This window comes from Canis lupus, chromosome 4, assembly GCF_003254725.2.
Source record: "Canis lupus dingo isolate Sandy chromosome 4, ASM325472v2, whole genome shotgun sequence".
Lineage (NCBI taxonomy): Eukaryota > Metazoa > Chordata > Mammalia > Carnivora > Canidae > Canis > Canis lupus.
Window position 1 is genome coordinate 19,967,622 of NC_064246.1, and position 22,554 is coordinate 19,990,175.

The 22,554-nt window shown below is 39.4% G+C and overlaps 1 protein-coding gene across 9 annotated transcripts in view; it reads right to left on the bottom strand.

The window, feature by feature from the left end:
* RUFY2 (RUN and FYVE domain containing 2) overlaps window positions 1-20,063 on the bottom strand; it is a 52,480-nt gene extending 32,417 nt beyond the window's left edge. For 5 of the 9 annotated variants that reach the window (XM_049108997.1, XM_049108996.1, XM_035715366.2 and 2 more), the window contains exons 1-8: window positions 19,480-19,660; window positions 17,357-17,530; window positions 13,178-13,295; window positions 10,606-10,707; window positions 7,878-8,001; window positions 7,640-7,701; window positions 5,639-5,704; window positions 1,771-1,840 (exon numbers count right to left, since the gene is read on the bottom strand). In XM_049108997.1, coding sequence (XP_048964954.1) covers window positions 1,771-1,840; window positions 5,639-5,704; window positions 7,640-7,701; window positions 7,878-8,001; window positions 10,606-10,707; window positions 13,178-13,295; window positions 17,357-17,530; window positions 19,480-19,645 — 882 coding nt within the window. In that variant the 5' untranslated portion in view covers window positions 19,646-19,660. Of the gene's footprint in view, window positions 1-1,770; window positions 1,841-5,638; window positions 5,705-7,639; window positions 7,702-7,877; window positions 8,002-10,605; window positions 10,708-13,177; window positions 13,296-17,356; window positions 17,531-19,382; window positions 19,661-19,809 lie in introns of those variants that run through there. The other 4 variants (XM_025434821.3, XM_035715367.2, XM_025434818.3 and 1 more) reach the window with 4 other exon arrangements.
* Between the last annotated feature and the right edge of the window lie 2,491 nt (window positions 20,064-22,554).

A 22,554-nucleotide genomic window follows, 5' to 3' on the forward strand; every position in this document is an offset into this window, starting at 1 on the left:
ACCATCACAAATATGAGGCATTTCTCACCATCAGAGTTAAACTAAGTGGTTTGGTTCTGAGGCCTAGAATGAAAAGAAGGATTCTAGGAAAGGAAAGAAGGGACCACTCTCAATGTTGACTTGCAAATAAATTTCTGAACACTTCATTACAGATATAACTTGAACTTCACAGTGCACCTAAGGCCAAGAAGAGGCACAAACTATTGAGCAGCTCTAATGTGGTCTCAATCTATCAAACTATCGGATGGTCCTGATGGCCAACAGACACTGACAAGATGCTCAATATCACTCATCATCAGGGAAATGCAAGTAAAAACTACAATGAAATACCACCTGTCAGAATGGGTAAAATAAAAAATACAAGAAACAACAGGTGCTGGCAAGGATACGGAGAAAAAGGAACCCTCAGTGCAGTGTTGGTGGGAATACAAACTGGTTCAGTCACTGTGGAAAACAGTATGAAGTTTCCTCAAAAAATTAAAAATAGAACTATCCTACCATCCAGTAATTACACTACTGGGTATTTAGCTAAAAATACAAAAACAGGAATTCATAGAGATACATGCATCCTTGTTTATTGGAGCATTATTTACAACAGCCAAACTATGGAAGCAGCCCAAGTGTCCATCAATAGATGAATATGGATAAAGAAGATGTGGTATCTATATACAATGGAATATTATTCAGTCAAAAAAAATGAATGAAATCTTGCCATTTGTAACAACATGGATAAAGCTACACAGTTTAATGCAAGGCAAAATAAGTCAGAAAAAGACAAATACCATATGGTCTCATTCATGTGGAATTTAAGAAACAAATGAGCAAAGGAAAAGAGAGAGAGAAACCAAGAAACAGACCCTTCCCTATAGAGAACAAACTGATGGTTACCAGAGGGAAGGTGGCTGGGGGGAATGGATGATATAGGTTGATGGGGATTAAAGAGTACACTCATCATAATAAAAACCAAAACCAAAACCAAAAAAATCCCACTATCAAATGGTCCCAAATTATCAAAATAAAAATGGATTTGCAATCATATTTAAGTGCTCCCTGGTTTGGAAAAATTAAGCCAATTCTAAAAGAAATAAGAATTTTAATTAACACAGAAAGTAGGTTCAGAGCATTCATAACAGATTTCTTCCACTAGCCTAAATAATTCTGAAAATAGAAAGCAGTAATTCTGTGGTTTGACAGATTAAAAAAAAAAAAAAACTTATCTAAAGCAACTTTACAAACAGTACTAAAAAGAGAATGGAGATAAATTTCTGGTCTGGTAGCACCAGATAACCACTTTGACAACACAGGAAAACAGAGCATGGGGAATGAGGTTTATACTTGGGTGGAGAAAGGGGGGCCATGATCATGCAGCAGTGCTTGTAAATAAAAGTAATCTCAAGAGTGGAACAAGAGGGACAGTATCACTATAACAGGAATTTCTAACTATAGGTGATTCGTTATCTAAATACAGATCACCCAGATTTTAAAATGAGAATCACAGCTTATTTACAGAAGAGCTTGTATGAGTGCCATCTTTGGGGCTCATTTCTAGGAGTATTTCAAACAATTCAGATTCACCTGAGAATTTACCTGAGAAAATGTGGTTTCTCTAGAACTTATAATCAATTACAACTACATTGCAAATATTCCATCATAATGATGAAAAAGTGTGTGTATGTGCTCATGCGTACTTAATGCATTCCTACTTAAATGGAAAAGAATCACAAATACTCGGTCCGTGAAAGGCAATTATCTATGGCTGGGTTACAATACCTCTTCAATCAGCTTAGTATTTGACTTTTCTAATGAGTCAACTCTTGAATGGAGACTGCTGACTGTGCTGCTGAAATTTAAAAAAAAACAAAAAAACAAAAAAACAACTCATTCAAATCACACAAACTCACAAAGGCAAGAAAAAGTATGCTATCCTGGACTTATCATGATGACTAACATGCACCAATTACCCTGAATTTTTGAGTGTGGGATATTTCATTAAGTTGAATAACCTGATTTGGCTAGGAAAGCAATAAAGACTGGATCAAAAGAATCATTTCTATCAAAATTCCATTTTGTGTTGCTCATCATTTTTTGTTACCGTCTTAGAGTTCTTCTTACACTTAACTTGTAATACTTAGGAATGGATTCCACACAAAGACTGTCAAATATTGTTAAAACTAAAAGTTTAAATTATCTTTCAAAGGATGAACTTTAAATACCCACCTTATAATCACGTGGCTTAACAAGTGTTCATAGCTATCTTCAACACAAGCCCCCATCTTGTTTCCATTCTCCATTTTCACAATCACTTACAGACCTCTAACATCACTCATAGTTGGGGAAATGTGAATATGAAATTCACATCAGTACCTGGTCAGCCTGCAGCTAAGCAAACACCCTGACTCTCAAAGATATAGTTAAAAATCAGGTTAAGTTGAATGAACAACTTAGTTTTTTGCATCTTTGTTTAAATTGATCCAGACTGGACACTACTGTACATTTTATTTAGTCTGTTTTCAAGGCCTTGATTCTACTATCTCAAGCTTTCTTTCATAACATAATATTTTACATCACAATAAAACCTACAATAGATTTAAACAAATTTTATACCAACCTCAGAAATAAATATTGGCATTTTAACTGGTGAAACAAGAAAAATATTTTTTCATTCATATTAAATCTTTTTTTTAAAATTTATTTTATTTTTATTTATGATAGTCACAGAGAGAGAGAGAGAGAGGCAGAGACATAGGCAGAGGGAGAAGCAGGCTCCATGCACCGGGAGCCCGACGTGGGATTCGATCCTGGGTCTCCAGGATCGCGCCCTGGGCCAAAGGCAGGCGCCAAACCGCTGCGCCACCCAGGGATCCCTAAATCTTTTTTTTTTTAAGATTTCATGTATTTATTCATGGGAGACACAGAGAGAGGCAGAGACACAGGCAGAGGGAGAAGCAGGCTCTTTGAGGGGAGCCCGATGCAGGACTCGATCCCCAGACTCTGGGATCACGCCCTGAGCTGAAGGCAGACGTTCAACCACTGAGCCACCCAGGTGCCCCCATACTAAATCATTTTTAAATAATCATTCTTAGGTAAACAACTTGAGTTTTTCACAAACAGCAACAGGGTATCTGAATGGGGAGATATAACAGGTGTGGGACTAAGAGACAAAGGACCAAGGCTATAGTCCCCTGCTTTTCTACTTTATGTCACCTTGAAAGCTGTAAAACCTTTCTGAGCTTCAATTTCCTTATCTATAAATCAGATAATACCTGTCCTACCTTTATGCGAGAATCAGTAAAATATTAATCAAAAAAGCACTTTTAGGGGCGTGGGGGGTGCTTAGCGGGTTAAGCATCTACCTTCCACTCAGGTCATAAACCCAGGATCCTGGGATCAGAGTTCCATGGGGGGAGTGAGGGTTGCTCAGCAGGGAGCCTGCTTCTCCCTCTACCTCCTGCCACTCCCTACTTGTGCTCTCTCTCCCCCTCTGTCAAATAAATAAAACCTTTAAAAAAAAAAAGCACTTTTGAAAATAAATCCTCAATACCAGTTTTCTTTGAATGAGGGATAATATGTGAGATCTATTTTTTGTCTATTTCCTATACTTTTTAAAATGCTCTAAATATACAGAAACCTTCTAATCGGAAAAACAACAAAACAGTTTTAAATCTGTAAAATGTAAAAAAGGCACTAGTGCTGTTGTAAATTATTTAATACATATATTTAAGAATGAGAAAACTGAACCAAATGGAACAGAATCTAATATAAACTGTTAAGTAATAACAGTGAAGTATAGAATAGTATAAAATTTATACTATTTTATGTGTAAAAAACTGAGGGGAAGGTGAGAACTCTAAGAATATATACGCATATTCTTGTCTAGTTGTATAAAGTATCTCTGGAGGCATACACAAGAACATATTTATTAATCCCAAAGAGGGAAACCACTAGGTGGCTGGAGATCAGGGAAGAAGGAGGCTTTTTGTTCGATGTTCCTTTTGTTAAACTATGTGATTATATCACCTGTTCCCAAAAGTGAATAAAGCATTAAAAGTAAATAAGTAAGCAATACAAAGTTGCATTTAGAAATATAATCTCAGAAATAAAAGTTATAAAACAAACATACATGTATTTCCTACAACATCAATCATTAAAACTCCATGATTAAAAGGACAATGCTACAAGATCTTTCCTATCTAACTTCAGAGAAAGCAAAACTTACAGCTTCTTAGATTTTTTCTAAAATGCGAAAATGCTTAATTGTATTTTCTGACTGAATGAAACTTAATCAGAAAAGTATAAAAAAATTTAAAAATTATTCATAATGCCCATCACCCAGAGAAAGTCATTTTTGCTAATTATTCATTTTAATTAATGGGAACAATCCATTTCTAACTATTATTAGAGTTAGAAATTTCTAATTCTAATTCTAACTCATTTCTAATATTATTCCCTATACCTGTGCTATCTAGTCCAAACTGAAATATACTGTAAGTGTAAAATATACATTGGATTGTAAAGGCAATACAAAGAAAGAATATAAAATATCTCATGAATAATTTTTATATGATTACATACTAAAATGATAATACCTTGGGTAAACTAGGTTGAATAAAATGCATTTTTAAGTTAATTTCATGTCTCTTTTTTTACCTTTTTAATGTGGTCACTAAAAATTTTTAAATGTCTACATGACTCACATCCTACTTCTATTAGTCCAAAGTGCACTAGGGGTGCCTGAGAGGTTCAGTCAGTTAAGCAGCTGCCTTCTGCTCACGTCATGATTCTGGAGTTCCAGGATGGAACCGCGCATCCAGCTTCCCATTCAGCATGGTGTCTGCTTCTCCCTCTGACCCTCCTCTATCTCATGCTCTCTCTCTCTCAAATAAATGAATAAATAAATAAATTAAATAAATAAATAAATAAAATTTTAAAAGTTTAGAACTGCATTATACTATTTTACACATAGATCTCAGAAATTCTTCCAACTATTCACTGACACCTTCAATGTCCAGGTGACACTGTAAGGAAAATTCTCCCACCATTGGAGACAACAGCCACATTTACACATGAAGCTCTTTGAAGTAAGAAAAATAAATTTTAGAACCATGCAAAGGATATAAATTTCTGCTCTATCTAGTCATTTCTTCTCAAGGGTACAGGAGAAGTTTGAAATTCTGTCCTTGTTTTTTTTGATCCCTCCTCAGAAATTCTATCTTTAAATTCTCCAAAGGTCCTATCTGAAAATCTGACTCTGATTTTTTTGCTGAAACTGAATTCTCTCCAATAATTTCTCTGTATCTTAATTTCCATTCTCTACTCCCTCAACCCTTTCTTAAAATTTTTTTTTAATTTTTATTTATTTATGATAGTCACAGAGAGAGAGAGAGAGGCGCAGAGACACTGGCAGAGGGAGAAGCAGGCTCCATGCACCGGGAGCCCGACGTGGGATTCGATCCCGGGTCTCCAGGATTGCGCCCTGGGCCAAAGGCAGGCGCCAAACCGCTGCGCCACCCAGGGATCCCTCCCTCAACCCTTTCTCAAAGGAGCTTAATAGGAAGGAAGAGGATAAAGCTGACTTGAAAATGGTGAAGAAAACCTTTAAAACAATATTCACAAGTATCCAAGTATCCATAATACTTACTTCAGTTGTCTATTTAATTCTTCAACATAATTTTTCTGGTCTAATATGGCAGCAATTTGAACATTCCTAAAGAGGAGGAAAAGAAGCTTTGCATCAGTTGGAAAGGTATTTACTGGATGACCAAAAAAAAAAAATGCCTACATCATCTAAAATTGCTGTAAAACCATAATGGCAAAAAACATTATCTTGCCTTGAAAATAAAATTCAAGAATCTTTATAATAATGTAGCAGTAGGCTGTGTACTAATTACAACCCTTCTTAAGTCTAGTATTAGCAAGTAATCTAACAATACCATTAAAAAGTATGTACATGCACACGTTTTTTACTGAAGATTTTATTTATTTATTCATGAGAAATACAGAGAGAAAGAGGCAGAGACATAAGCAGAGGGAGAAGCAGGCTCTTTGCGGGATGCCTGATGTGGAACTCAATTCCAGGATCATGACCCAAGCCAAAGGCAAAGGCTCAACCACTGAGCCACTCAGGTGCCCCTATACAGACATTTTTAAAAGATTTTAATTTATTTGACAGAGAGAGAAAAAAAAGAACACAAGCAGAGGAGTTGTAGGCAGAGGGAGAGGGAGAAGCAGGCTCCCTGCTGGGCAGGAAGCCCAATGCAGGGCTTGACCCCAGGAACCTGAGATCATGATCTGAGCTGGAGGTAGATTCTTAACCAACTAAGCCACCCAGGCATCTCCATTAAAAAGTGTATTTATTTTTTTTAAAGAATTTTGATTTTTTAGAAATTTTTATTTATTTTTTAAAGATTTCATTTATTTATTCATGAGAGACACAGAGAGGAAGAGAGGCAGAGACACAGGCAGAGGGAGAAGCAGGCTCCATGCAGGGAGCCTGATGTGGACTCGATCCCAGGTCTCCAGGATCACGCCCTAGGCTGAAGGTGGCACTAAACCACTGAGCCACCCAGGCTGCCCTAAAAAGTGTATTTAAGAACTTTTTTGGGATGCCTTGGGTGGCTCAGCAGTTAAGCGTCTGACTTCAGCTCAGGAAGTGATCCTGGAATCCCAGGATTGAGTCCCACATCAGGTCAGGCTCCCTGCCTGGAGCCTGCTTCTCTCTCTGCCTGTGTCTCTGCCTCTCTCTGTGTATGTTTCTCATGAATAGATAAATAAAATCTTTAAAAAAAAAAAAAAAAGGGTCTAGGTTGAGGCGCCTGGATGACTCAGTGGCTGAGCCTGTCTTCGGCTCAGGTCGTTATCCCGGGGTCCTGGGATTGAGTCCTGCATCAGGCTCCCTGCAAAAAGCCTGCTTCTCCCTCTGCCTGTGTCCCTGTGTCTCTGCCTCTCTCTGTGTCTCTCATGAATAAATAAATGAAATCTTAAAAAAAAAAAAAAGGGGGGGGGGAATCCCTGGGTGGCGCAGCGGTTTAGCGCCTGCCTTTGGCCCAGGGCGCGATCCTGGAGACCCAGGATCGAATCCCACGTCGGGCTCCCGGTGCATGGAGCCTGCTTCTCCCTCTGCCTGTGTCTCTGCCTCTCTCTCTCTCTCTGTGACTATCATAAATAAATAAAAATTAAAAAAAAAAAATGGATCTCGGTGCACTTGGGCAGCTCTGGTGGTTAAGCATCTGACTTTGGCTCAGGTCCTAACCTCAGGATCCTGGGATCAAGCTTGGCATCACGCTCCCTGCTCAGCAGGGAGTCTGCTCCTCTCTCTGACCCTCCCCCCACTTATAATCTCTCTCTCTTTTTCTCAAATAAATAAATAAAATATTTTTTAAAAAAGGGTCTCAGGAACTACATGTGTGATCAAAAGCCATACTTCATACTAAAGCCTCATTCAATGTGATTTTTGCTTTGTAAAACTTGTATGTGGAAGCTAAAACAAAACAAAACAGGAACTACACTCAAAAAGGGGAAATAAAAACTACATAATCAAAAAGAAAAATAAAAATACTACATTATCAGTAGATGGATCTCATGGTAATTGGTGAGGGCTACATAAAAAATACAACATGTGAAATAACTTATGAAATCATACCTTTCTTTATTTCCAATATCTTCTTCATTCTTTAAATACATGGAAAAATCAATCACTCCAACCTAAAGTAAATCATGCTGTTTTTAGTTAAAGGGGAGAAATATTAGAAGTACACTTAACATGCAACTGAATTTCATTCTTAATTTTTCTTTAGTGTTTAAGAGTTATAAACTGGATCCAAGAGGAACGGTGCAAACTAAAAATCACTCTGTATTTGGTATTAGTCACTTTCACTTACTTGTGAGTCTAAATCTTCTCCCTTTACACACAGGTTAGCATCTATCACATTCAGGCCAACCAGCAGCCCAACAATTACTGCTCCTTCTTCTTCCATCATTAGTGCATGATACTCATAAAATTCACTGTGGAAATTAATATAAAAACCTTAAAACACAAATTTACTTCAAACACTAAATTTTAAAATCTCAGCCCCATAATATAAACATAGAATCCATACAAATTTGGTCTCTTCAAATTAGCCTTTCTATATCTGAAGAATTTAAACTTTTTGAAATGTTAACATCCATATAGACAAGGTAAAAGAAAGGTACTGAAGGTGATGAAAGAGGAAAAAGGAACCTTGAGAGGAAGAAAAGAGAAGCAAAAATATATATATGAAAAGAAAAGAGGTATCACTGAGGCCTGGAATGTCTGTGACTCTCTGAAGACATAGTGACTGTCACTCATTTGATTACAGTAGTTTTTGTTACAGTTGACTTTTCAGTTCTAGGATTTATTAAGAATCTTTGGGGCATCCCGGGTGGCTCCGTGGTTTAGTGCCACCTTCAGCCCAGGGCCTGATCCTGGAGACCCGGGATCGAGTCCCATGTCAGGCTCCCTGCATGGAGCCTGCTTCTCCCACTGCCTGTGCCTCTGCCTTTCTCTCTCTTTCTCTGTGTCTCTCATGAATAAATAAATAAAATCTTAAAAAAAAAAAAAAAAAAAGAATCTTGGGATGAAGACTAAGGCAGAGAATGAACATATGAATATTCCAAAGCCCATGTTCAAATCAGTGTATTTGACATGTATATTGTAGTTTTCTTAATAATCATCAATTAAAAATACTTAACGCAGATCTATATTCTAAAAAATATTCAAACAAGAGACTTGTGAAAGAAAAAGGACAGTCTAAAAACTAAGACTTGGGACGCCTGGGTGGCTCAGTAGTTGAACATCTGCCTTCGTCTCAGGGCGTGATCCCAGGATCCGGGAATGAGCCCCGTATCAGGCTCCTTGTGGGAAGCCTGCTTCTCCCTCTGCCTGTGTCTCTGCCTCTCTCTCTGTGTCTCACATGAATAAATAAAATCTTAAAAAAAAACCCAAACAACTAAGACTTGACAATTATGTATTCATAGAGCTAATTATCACTGTCTCATGTCTTCCTTAAGAAGTCCCATGTACATTATTTAATCACTTTAATTGACCTTCACAATATTATTGAGAAATTGCTGGAGCTTAAAGTATGGTCATTCTCATTTAACAGGTGGGAAAACCAAGGTATACAACCAAAGTCATAAGTTATTATCAAAAATGACCAGACTCTCCAGGACGTCAGAGAGGCACTCCATGAGAAAAAGGGCAAACGGAGAGACTGCTGTGGGCCACTCCCTTTAACAACAGATTACCATACTTTGAAAGTCGTAAACATCTGGCCTCCTTTCTACTTATTACAATATGAAGGCAATTTACTCAAGAAATTAATACTGAAAACAAAAGTTTCAATGGGGGTGTTATCACAGCTATGTTCACTATTACATTTTTCAAAAGGATGAATCCATTCTGTTAAATAAAAAGCTTCAAAGATAAACAATGAATGGTCCGTATGATGAGACTTATCCCTGAAATTGAGATATCTAAATCAGTGCATAGACCAGGCTATTTATAAACTCAACTTCCCATCAACCTCAGCACAATGTCAACTAACAATAACAAGTTAATGTTTTCCAGTCATCTTCACTGTGCCACTTAATTGTCAACACTCAATGGCCTTCAATTTATTTATTTTATTATTTTTTAAGGATTTTATTTATTTATTCATGAGAGACACACAGAGAGAGGCAGAGACATAGGCAGACGGAGAAGACTTGATCCCAGGACTCCAGGATCACGCCCTGAGCCGAAGGCAAAATGTTCAACACTGAGCCACCCAGGCGCTCCACTGGCCTTCAATTTAAACTGACAATTTAAAAAGTGCCCACAATACAGCCAAAGCTGTAGTTTGGACATCCAAAATCTAAAAAGAAACCTATTGGGGTGCCTGGGTGGTTCAGTTAGGTAAGCATCTAACTGCTGATTTCCACTCAGGTCATGATCTCAGGGTTGTGAGACTGAGCCCCGAGTGGGCTCCATGGTGGGCATAGAGTCTGCTTAGGATTCTTTCTCTGCTTCTGCCCCCAATCCCATCTTCCTCTCTAAAAAAATAAATAAAAAGAAACCTGTTGAATTAAGGCCCTAAATCCCAACACAAATTTTTACTCATATTCAACTGTAATTCAGGTAAAAAATGAAACTAGCTTAGAAATATAACATATAGGGATCCCTGGGTGGCACAGTGGTTTGGCGCCTGCCTTTGGCCTAGGGCGCGATCCTGGAGACCTGGGATCGAATCCCACATCGGGCTCCCGGTGCATGAAGCCTACTTCTTTCTCCCCCTGCCTATGTCTCTGCCTCTCTCTCTCTCTGTGACTATCATAAAAAAAAAAAAAAAAAAGAAATATAACATATAAATATAAATAAATCTCCCTCTTATTGGTCAATACAAAGCTTATGGTACTCATTTTTTAGGCTAGTTCATGATCCATGTTATGTCCCTACAAGATTTTCTCTCTCCTGTTGTTCTTCTTTTATTTTATACCATCTTACGGTATTCTATGTATGCTTTTGTACTACATCTGTAATTCTTTTTGGAAAACAGGATATAAATGAGATTTAAAAAATGGAAATGAACATGATTTAATCGTACTAACCTTAAGAGATCCCTCTGGATAATTAAGCAACGCAGGTAATCAGCCATTTTTTTTTGCATGAGGGCTAATCGAAGCCATGCTCTTGCACGACCCAGAGGGGTCCTAAAAAGCAAAACCAACAGGTCAGAAGACAGGCCCAGTCTATATATTATAAGAGACTACATATTCTCTCTCAGTCAAGGTCCATATTAATAAAGAAAAACTGCAATTTATCATAGTTTTGTCTTTGTTTCTATAGTTTGTTTCTACAGTTCAAAGCCAGTTCTTTGACCATGCAAAGCAGTTCCTGGAAGCTATTTAAGTCTCTAAGGTAAACCTGTACCTATAGGACATCTAGGTACCATTTTATGACTTGGATGAAATGAATCTCTAAATAGTAAGGATTATCTCTACATGAAATATTTTGACCGAATGGGCTTATCCCTCTAGAGATGAATATGCAAGGGGAGCCTGACTGGCTTAATCAATAGAGCATATGATTCTTGATCTCCAGGTTGTGAGTTCAAGACTCACACTGGGTGTGGAGGTTACTTAAAAAAAAAAGTTTAAAAAAGGAAAAAAAGGATATGCAAAATTTATCAAATAAAGCAGTATGATGCCTTCAAAAAGTAACTGACATTATATCTGAATTTTAAAAATATAACAAAGCTAAGAAGGTACAACCTGGTAATCAAAAAGAGAAACCACCAGGATGCTTGTTATTTTTCAAATGTTTCTCTATGAGGTTGTCCTTAAAAAATTCAATCTCATACCTCTTTTCCAAGTTCCATCATTTAGTAAAAGTAAAGCAAGTTTTACAGAATATGTATGGTTTTTCAAAGAGAAAGATATCATTCACATTTTTATGTTTTCTTATACAAAGAACTTTTTGGCAGGTAGTGCGGGAGGAAAGTCAATCTTCACTACTAAACAGCTAACGAGCTTCTTATGGTTTAGCCATTTGAAGGAAAATTTTTTACTTTTAATGAGTTAAGCTTTTAAAAACAATATGAACATGTATTTTCATATTAAAATGACCAAATCTTATATTTCTTTTCTTTTCTTTTCTTTTCTTTTCTTTTTAAAATAATCTCTACACCCAATGTGGGGCCTGAACTCACAACTCCGAGATAAAGAGTCATTATGCTTTACCGACTGAGCAAGCCAGGCACCCCTTCTTATATTTCTCTTTTGGAGAGTTATAATTCCCTATTTCTTCTGTCTTTGCTAAAAATCACTACACCTCTATGCCATTATAAGAAACATAAATATGGGGATCCCTGGGTGGCTCAGCGGTTTAGCGCCTGCCTTCGGCCCAGGGCGTGATCCTGGAGTCTCAGGATCGAGTCCCACATTGGGCTCCCTGCATGGAGCCTGCTTCTCCCTCTGCCTGTGTCTCTGCCTCTCTCTCTGCCTCTCATGAATAAATAAATAAAATCTTTAAAAAAATTTATTTATTAAAAAAAAGAAACATAAATATGAACATCACTTGCTATTTAACTCTAAAAACTAGGTCTGAGGGACATCTGGCTGGCTCAGTCAGGCATGCAACTCTTGATCTCAGTGTCATGAGTTTAAGCCGCACAATGGGTAGAGAGATTACTTACAAAAATAATAATAATAAATTTAATAAATTTTAAAACTGGGTTTGAAACCTGGCTCTGCCACTTATTAACTGTTAACTCCTCTGACCTTTATTTTTCAGTTCTATGCACTTATTATAATAATCTCTATCCTGTAAGACTGATGTAAGCACTAAATGAGATAATTCACATAAACCAATTATTTTATTACCCTGAGACAGTGCTTAATAAATAGTAGCCATTTACTTTTATCATTCAATTAAATCCAACTTGGAAATATTTGGATATTAACAACAAGAAAACATTATTATATTCCTTATAACATGTAAAACTCTCAATTATTAAGCTAAGAGAAAGCAAACTGATCTGACAGGCTATCTCATTCACAAGATTTATGATAAACTAAAGGAAAACATAAGAACTTGGCTTTATCATTTTAAATCTTTATTAAGCTTTTATAACATTTTACATACATTTGTGTAGTGAAATGGGCAGATGACACTATAGGTCCCAATTTTAAGAGAAAGAAAAGTAATTTGCACAAGCTCCATATATATAAATAGCTTATCTGAGAATTCAAATCTCCTGAGCCTTTGCCTTGGATTTAACCTAAATCAGTCTTCAACAAATAGTTACTGGTTGCCTACTAGCTTACTACTGCAAATTAGCTTAACACTCAGGAAATAGAAATGCATGATTGATACATCCTGTCTTAAAGGGACCTGTAGTTTCTTGAAATACAATGTAAAATCAGTGATACATAATAAAGGAGTGACTATAGTGATAAGGTATAAAAGAAAAAGCAGTTAATTCTTGCTAAAGGGACTAAGAGAAATTTCATAAAGAAAATGAAATTTGAGCTGAGCCATAAAGAAAGAACAGAATTTTATTAGAAGAGAATGGAAGAAGGCTACTAAGGCTGAGAGAAGATTAAGAGGGTGTGAACTACTTTTAAGGAACAGCAAATATACTTCTGTGGTTAGAAATGAACAAGAAATAAGATTACTTACTTAAGACCAGGTAAATCCCGAACACTGGCTCCTATTTCCTCCGCTTCTGGGTACAATTTCTCTACCAGTTCCAAAGGGCCCCAGATTGTTTTGTTATAACTCAAAAATGATTTTCTTACTGAAAAAAAAAAAGTATATATAATGCATACAACTTCAATATATAAAGTTGTAATAAGGGGATCCCTGGGTGGCTCAGCGGTTTGGCGCCTGCCTTTGGCCCAGGGTGTGATCCTGGAGTCCCGGGATCAAGTCCCACATCAGGCTCCCTGCATGGAGCCTGCTTCTCCCTCTGCCTGTGTCTCTGCCTCTCTCTGTGTCTATCATGAATAAATAAATAAATCTTTAAAAAAAAAAATAAAAACATAAAGTTGAAATAGCTACCTTTTAAATATTTAGTTTCAACGTTCCTTTTTTTTTTTTTTTTTTTTTAGTTTCAACATTCCTAATTTAAAATACACTTATTCAGAAACCTTCCTCTCCTATCACAACACAGCACTGTTGATCAGGAACCTGTTCATCAGGATCCTGGTATTTTTTTCTTATCAGAAATATGAAAAAAAAGAAAATAAACAAACATACACACATAAATATATCTTGGCCATTCTTCCCTATCAGAAATATGCAGGCACATAATCAAAGTAAAAAAAAACAACAGGCCTTATTCTTTACCAGTACCAAAAATTAAAATGCTGGCAGCCCTAGTAGTTTGATTTTTATCAGTTTATTAAATAAACCAAGGACAAATAAAAAGTTATTTCACTTTTTTAAAGATTTTATTTATTTGACAGAGGGGGAACAGCAGAAGGAGAGGGAGAAGCAGACTCTCCACTGAGCAGGGAGCAGGACTTGGGGCTCAAATCCGGGACCCGGATCATGACCTGAGCCAAAGGCAGACACTTGACTGAGCCACCCAGGCGTCCAGTTATTTTACTTTTAACATGAAAAATTGTGACTTTTTATTCTGAGAATTGGGTAATATAAAACCATGAAATCACTATACATTTCTTTCTTAATACTGACCAGATCTCCTGCAGATCAAGGGCACCTATTATATGTACCACTCAAGGACAATCACCAATCAAGGACAAGGTAGGCAATTTTCCCTTGGGGGGAAAAAATTAATCAGCACAATGTGGCTTCATAATGATTCATCAAGACAAGCCTATGATATGACTGTTAGGACATGCCTTATGACATTTTGTGAAGTAAAGGAAAATAAATTCAGAAAAAAAGCTTAAAATTGAACTATTTGGCCATCATTTAGCAAATTCCATTTCTGTAGCCTAAGGGAAAATAAAGATTTAGGTCACTGCTATTTTTTTTTAAATAGAAAGCTTTTCAAAAAGCAAATTAAAACTCAAGGTATGGGGCACCTGGGTGGCTCAGTCAGTTAAAAGTCTGCCTTCACTCAGGTCATGATCCCAGGGGCCTGGGATGGAACCAGCCATCAGGTTCCCTATCCAGTGAGGAGCCTGCTTCTCCTCCCTTGGCCTGCTGCTTCCCTTGCTTGTGCTCTAAGAAATAAATAAATGAAATCTTAAAAAATAAATAAATAAAACTGAAAGTATTAAAAAAATTAAAATTGAAAAAATCTTTTAAATGTTTTTAAAAATTAAAAAAACTAAAACAAAACAAAATCCTCCAGGTTGTTAGATCAGACTGGTGAGTTCCTGATGTATTGAAAAAAGCAGAAACGGATAGTATCAAGAGTAGGCAAAATGTGGGGAAACACACCTACATCCACTGACATTTGATAAAACCATGAAGCCTTCATAGAGGCCAGTTGCCTATATCCTTTGACCCAGTGATTCTACTCTGAGGAACCCTATCCTACAGAACAAGCATATAAACACATATATCCAAAACATGTTCTTAACAGCACAATTTTAATAGTAAAAAATTGGAAACAACCTAATGGTACATTAAGAGGAGGGCAATTAAGTAAGTTTTGGCACACATATACTATGCCATTATATAGAGCCATTAAAAATGTGACAAAGACCTCAACATAAATGGAAAGATCTCCAAACCATATCATTAATTTTTTTTTAAACAAAGTCACAGAATAATAATACTAGCATAATTCTATGCAGAGTAAAAAAAAAAAAAAAAAAAAGGAAAAGAGCCTCAGAAGAATGACAAGAATTCCCTTTAGGGAGATGAATGGAAGACAATGAAGGAAATTGTTTTTGCTCTAGGTGCTTCTATGTTGTTTGATTCTTGTACAAAAAGAGTAGGTTTTACTATTATTTGTAATTTTTAAAAATTACTTTGTCTTTAACTAAAGAAATAGTGGAATCTAAAAAACAGAAACCAAATTCATAGGTACAGAACAGATTGATGCAGAGGCAGAGGGTGGGGGTAAAGGAAATGGGTAAGAAATATAAACTTTCGGAATCCCTGGGTGGCGCAGCGGTTTAGCGCCTGCCTTTGGCCCAGGGCGCCATCCTGGAGACCCAGGATCGAATCCCACGTCAGGCTCCCGGTGCATGAAGCCTGCTTCTCCCTCTGCCTGTGTCTCTGCCTCTCTCTCTCACTGTGTGCCTATCATAAATAAATAAAATTTAAAAAAATAAAAATAAAAAAAATAAACTTTCAGTTATAAAATAAGACATAGGGATGTAATATACAGCATGATGACTACAGTTAATAGTATTGTGTATTTGTAAGTTGCTAAGAGTGTAAATCTTAAAAGTTCATAATAAGAAAAAATAATTTTAACTATGTATGTGCATGGATATCAATTAGACAGTATGGTGATCATTCCACAATACATAAAAATATCAAATCATTATGTTGTGCACCTGAAACTAATGTATTAATTATATCTCAGCTAAAATTTTTAACAAACAAAAAGAGAAATGAATACTTTAATAACATCACATAATTTCTCAAATTTTTAAAAATTATTATTTATTTATTTTAATTTGTTTTTATTGAAGTTCTATTTGCAAGTTTCTTTTTTTTTTTAATTTTTATTTATTTATGATAGTCACACAGAGAGAGAGAGAGAGAGAGAGGCAGAGACATAGGCAGAGGGAGAAGCAGGCTCCATGCACCGGGAGCCCGACACGGGACTCGATCCCGGATCTCCAGGATCGCGCCCTGGGCCAAAGGCAGGCGCCAAACTGCTGCACCACCCAGGGATCCCTATTTGCAAGTTTCTTAAATTTTGATGCCAAGGCTCCTTTGGCAGTACATTTTATTAAAATTTGAAGTACATTTTTTAAAAACCATGTTTATGTAAATCTCCTCTTGTGCTGTTTACATTTACCCCCATTTTCATGTACCTTAGTCAGAATGTCTAGGCCTTCCCAACTTAGCCAGGTTTCTAGTATACCCATAAGGAACCAAGTTTCTTTTAGCTTTGTAATAGTCAAGTTAGTATAAACTCTTACATAGCCCTTCACATAGCTGATCAGAAGCACTAAAGACCAAAATACCAACAACTGTTATTACAATAAGTAAAAGAACAGTTATTATACTATGTATATTAAATAGCTAAATCTAATATAAACTTTTTACATGATGATAAACCAGTATTAACTGTACAGATGAAAATATCCAATATTATCATAATTTCCAGGGAGCGTTCACTTTCCTACAATAATCCAGTCCAGAAGATAACCTTTCTAGATACGTGCCAGGGTGCCAAGAGGCTCAAACTAGTAATAAGACTTCATATTGGAGTCACTAAGCTTAAAAATTTTTAAATAACTATAACTTCCTAGAAAATAGAAATCAGTTCAGAGTATATTGAAAGAAATGAAAAATCAAATTTTTTTTTCAAATGTTTTTACAAAACACTAACAAGGCATTTTCTGAAGACAATTAGAAAACATAAAGCAGTAGGCTGTTTTCTCCCAAAACCAACCCACCCAGTATTTTTTTTTTTTTTTTTAAGATTTTATTTATTCATCAGAGACAGGCAGAGGGAGAAGCAGGCTCCATGCAGGAAGCCCGATGTGGGACTCGATCCCAGGGCCCCCTGGATCACACCCTGAACCAAAGGCAGACGAGACACTCAACCGCTGAGCCACCCAGGCGTCCCCCACCCAGTATTTTTAAACATAAAGTAACAATAATTATGGCCTCAACAAATATCACATTTTCAAGGATGTTTAAGATGGAAATGGGGGGATTTTAAATTTAATTAGTTTTTTTAAAATCTCATGATACCTTTAAGACCGTGTTTCAGACAATGTTCCATAACAACAAAGAACTGCTGCAAGGGAGGATAGTCAGAATCCAAAGTGCGGCCAAAGCTTAGAGCAGATTCAATGAGTCCTTTGATACTCAATTTAGCCATGTTTAACAAGTTTGCTCTCTCTACAGCTGTGGGGTCTTTTGTAGCTGAAAGCACAAGAAAGGAGATCAACATCATTTGCAAGACATGACACTGAAAAATACACAAACCCTTTCATTCCCCTTATAAAACCAACAATGATTTGTTTTTCCTTGGTTGACAAATTAGTCTCCCTAACTAATCCACACCCCTAGGTTAACTTCCCTTTAGGTCTCTCTCACACATACCAGAGAACACTACCATGTCCACCCCAAAGTTTATGAATTATTCTCAAGATCGTGCAACTTGGTTCTTTTCTGGTATTTGTTTTACTTTAGTGGTACGTCTTCAGAGATAATGAGTTTGTTTTTTTTTTTTTTAAATGATGTTTTGTGTAGATAAGTTTGGAGTAATAAACAACATATCTAAGAGTTTCATGAAAAGGTAGACAGCAGGCATGGTCTACGGATAAATCACAAAGCAAAAAATGTTCAGAATAAATTGGCAGTAAAAGGTAGCTACAATGCTAAGATTATGATATCATCCATAAACATGATAAATAAAAACACACCAAAAAATAAGGGAATACAGGAGAAGCCATTCAATTCTTTCATTCGTTTTTTTTTTTAAGTTCCTTTTTAAAGATTGTATTTATTTATTTAATAGAGAGAGAAAAAGAGAGCACAAGCAGAGGGAGCAGGAGGGAGAGGGAGAAGCAGGCTCCCTGCTGAAGAGGGAGCCAGATGTGGGTCCCGATTCCCAGGACCCTGGGATCTTGATCTGAGCTCAAGCAGACACTTACTTAACTGCGCCACCCAAGTGCCCCTCTTTCGCTCATTTTAACCCTCTTTCCATCTTGTTTTTTCATCGCAACTGTAATTCTGTATTGCATAACACCTTTATTTTCCCAGAGGAAATAAAAACAGCCGTTTCACAGTTAAGTTCCCTACCCTTCCACACAGCTGATTTAGTCAAAAACTAAGTTAACGGATCCACTTTAAAATAAAGGAAAAACTTGGGGATCCCTGGGTGGCTCAGCAGTTTAGCGCCTGCCTTCCGCCCAGGGAGTGATCCTGAAGTCCCGGGATCGAGTCCCAGGATTGAGTCCAGCATCAGGCTCCCTGCACGGAGCCTGCTTCTCCCTCTGCCTGTGTCTCTTCTGTCTCTCTCTCGTGAATAAATAAATAAAATATTTAAAATAAGTAAGTAAATAAATAACTGATTTGTAATTGATTATTTTCAATTCACAAAAATCTATTTTTTCTCTTTCCCACAAATTTCATCCCTAGTTAACCTAGAAATTTGGATGTCATAAATCTCTGGTAAATTTACTAGTCTCAGTGAACCAGTTTTTCCCTCACTAAACAAAAGTCCAGGATTCCCAACGATCTAGCATTCGAGTTCTCAGCTGATAGCTAAGGGCGAAGCCTGAAACGGAATCCCAGGATCTAAAAAAAAAAAATGCGAACAGCCACAACTGCTATGAGCAAGCTACCTGGTGGAAAATCTGCACACACATCATTCCTTCAAATCCGCATGGTGGTACAATTCTCCCTTTTTTGGGGGGCGGGGAGGGGACCCTTGGATGTTTCATAATCTGTACTAATTCTCATTTTTCTTAACGGTGCCCATCACGGTCTGTGACTCGCGATGCGACGAGCAGACAAAGGGCGCATCTGCAGCGGCTCCCAGGCAGGTCGGGGCTGGGGGCTGGCAGCAGCTTCGCCCCCGCGGCGATTACCCTCGGGCCGCGCCCCGCCCAGGCTCGCAGAGGTGTCTCGCGGGCTGCAGCCCCGACAAGGCCAAAGGCCAGTCCCCGCATCTCGCCCGGGCCTAGGGCCCCCTCCCGCCTCCCTTCCTCCGCGCACCAAGGCTCCCCAGAGGGCCCGGGCGCGCAAGGACCCCCCGCGCAGGGCTCACCCGGGGTCCCGCGCCGCATCGCTGCACCTCTCCCGCCCGCGGCGTCAGGCACCCAGGCCAAAACCTGAGGCGCGTCTTCCCTCCGCCACCCCCAAACCTGAAAAGTCATCGCCCGTCCCCGACTGTTCCACCGACCCGGGAGCAGCCCCCCGGCCGGCCCGGTCTTCGCCCCTTGGAAGCCGTCGGACCTCGAGCCCTCGGCCATTAGGCCGTAGAACCGGGGCGGAGACCTGAGGGAATCGGGGGCGGCCGCGCGTTGCCATGGCGACCCCGGGCGCCCCCGCCCAGCCCCGGCCCCGGCCCCCGGTTCGGGCCCCAGTTGCGCCCCGGGGCCTCGATGCCCACCACCACCCCCTCTCCCCGCCCGGCCGCGGCCTTCAGCCTGGGACGGAGAGCCCAGGGTCGGCTCTTGGTCCGCTCCCCTTACCCATGGCGGCGGCGGCGCGGTCTCGGGCGGGGACGCCCTGGGCCCCGCCAGCAGTTCCCCTCAGGCGCGCGGCGGCCGCCAGGGCGTCTGCCAGCTGGCCCGCCGCGGCCCACAGCGCTCCCGGCGGCGGGAGGACGTCCGGGCGGTCCCGCGACGCCGCGAGCGGGGCGGGGGTCCGTGGGGCCTGCAGCCGGCAGGAAACGGACCTGCCCTCGCCAGGCCTCCTCGCGTCCAGCCGGACCGGAAGGAGGAGGAAGAGCGGCGTGAGGGAGACGGCGCGACTGAGGAGCCGGGCGGGCCCCTGGGCGGACCGCGGGCCTCGCAGCCGGGGCTTGGCCAGCGCGCCGGGCCGCTCGGCCGGGGTGTGGGCCACGTGCAGACGCCTCCAGCCGCGCGGCGGCCGGGTTCCTCGGACGCAGCGGCCACTTCCCTTCACGCCTCACAGGCTCCTCGGGGAGCCAGGAGGCAGAGATCCGCTGGAACTAGGCAGCCCAGGCACGACTTCTGACAGTAAACACACCAGCTATGGGAAGGGCCGCACTTAGCAAGGGACACGGATGTAGAGATGGAGCTGGGTTTTTTTCTCATTTCAGGCAGAAGAAAACCCGCATGGTCAGAGGGCACTAGGTGACATCGGTTTAGGACAAGTAAGCTATTACCTCAGTTAGCAATTGTTAAGGCAGTGGCTGAGCTAGAAAGACGGATGTATTTCATGAAAATTGGGCTGTTTTTCTCTTGATCAGTATAGAATTAGGTTTTAGTATTTTATAGTTATAAAATACTATAGTATTAGGTTTATACTATATTATACATTATAGTATTAGGTTTCTTCACTGTGAGATATTCATGCATGGAGAAGAAAGTATCAAACGTCTACACAAAGTCCAGAGCACACTCTGAATGTGCACACACAGCTGCTAGGTCTTTGCACAAGGTCATCTTTACTAGGTCGTAGAGCGAGGTTAACATAATTATAAAGCAGGTTCAGGATTTCAGACTCCGTGGCATTTCACCACGTGATTAACGTGGCCTCTTACCAGACAAGACAGAAGATAACCGGGTAGGAAGTTATGGAACCAAACAAGAAGCTAGTGTGTGAGTGCGCCCTTGAGATAAGGCCTCCTTCTTGTCAGGGTCATCTCCGGCACTTACTGCTTATTATGTCTGAGCCGTGAAGGATCTCAGTTCTGTTCCGAGATTGTCATGCGGAACCTTCAGCAGCAGCTGCCTTTTTAAGTGGTCAGACATAGCGGGTCAGTGTCTGAGGAGGCTGACGGTTTGCTGCCAAAATCCTCCCGTTGTTAGTTTTTAAAGATTTTATTTATTGCTTCATGAGAGACAGAGAGAGGCAGAGACATAAGCAGAGGAAGAAGCAGGCTCCCTCCGGGAAACCGATGCAGGACTGGATTCCAGGACTTCGGAATCACCTGAGCCAAAGACAGATGCTTAACCATTGAGCCACCCAGGTGCCCCAGGGACCCCCAATCCACCTCCTTTTAAAGGGATTTAATCAGTCTCGGCCCCTACAGACCTCTTCTGGTTCTGCTTGTTATCAGTTTTGGGGTATGGTCAGCTGGGGTTGGTCTTGGTGGATACCTGATTAATGCAGTACCCTTAACTGCTTGCGTCATTGCTTGACACAGGCCCCTGCCTGACATAAGTGAGACTCCCATTTGCTCTCTACATACAGTTTTAAAAATCATTATAAAGTGAACTGGGTGACTGCCACCAGATCAACTAAGCACAGGATAGACTCATTCTCCCCGGGAACTGCCCCTAGCCACCATTCACCATCCCCCAGAGAAATACTCTTCTGGCTTTTATGAGAATTCCTTGCTTTTCTGTTTTCTACCTCACAAGTATGTGCCCCTAAACCATGTAGTTTATTGTTGCCTGTTGATAAACGTTTCACAAATGGAGTAACAGTAAAAATTTTGTTACTTGTTCAACATCATCCATGTCCAAGAGAAGTTCCAGGTTGGGGTGTTTCCAAATTGTGCATGTCCTTATGTCAATGTCCAAGAGCGTTGTTAGGGCATATAATTAGGCATAGAATAACTGAAAATAAGATATGCCTTTCTTTAAATTTATGGGCGGGGCGCCTGGGTGGCTCATTTGGTTAAGCATCCTACTTTTGACTTTGGCTCAGGTCACGATGGCAGGATCCTGAGATCTAGCACCCTGTCCTTGGGCTCTGCACTCAGCAGGGAGTGTGCTTGAGATTCCCTCTCTTCCCTCTGCCCCTCTCCCTGCTCATTAGCTCTTTAAAATAAATAAATCCTTAAAAATAAATAAATGCAAGGCAAACTTTTCAAAACTTTTCTCAAAATGTACTCTCATATCAGCAGTATGGTTTTTCTGTTGTTCCATGTTCATTCTAATGCTTGGAATTGTGAGAATCTCTTCATTTTTTTGGCCAATCTTCTGGGGGATTATAGGATGGGTCTATTTTGTATAGATCTCATTACTAATGATGCTGAGCACTTTCCCCATGTTTTAATATTTGGAGTCTCTATGCAAAAAAACTGTTCAGGTCTTTAGCCTATTTTTCTATTGCCTTATCTTTTTCTTACTGGCCTATATACATTACCTAATATTCTACATACTAGTTTGGTGTCAGTAATGTGTCGCCATTTTCTGGCTAATATTTTCCCTCTTTATGGAGACCTTTGATAAATATAAATTCTTACTTTTCTTGTAGTTGAATTTATGGTTTAAAAACTAAAAACTACTGAATTCTACATT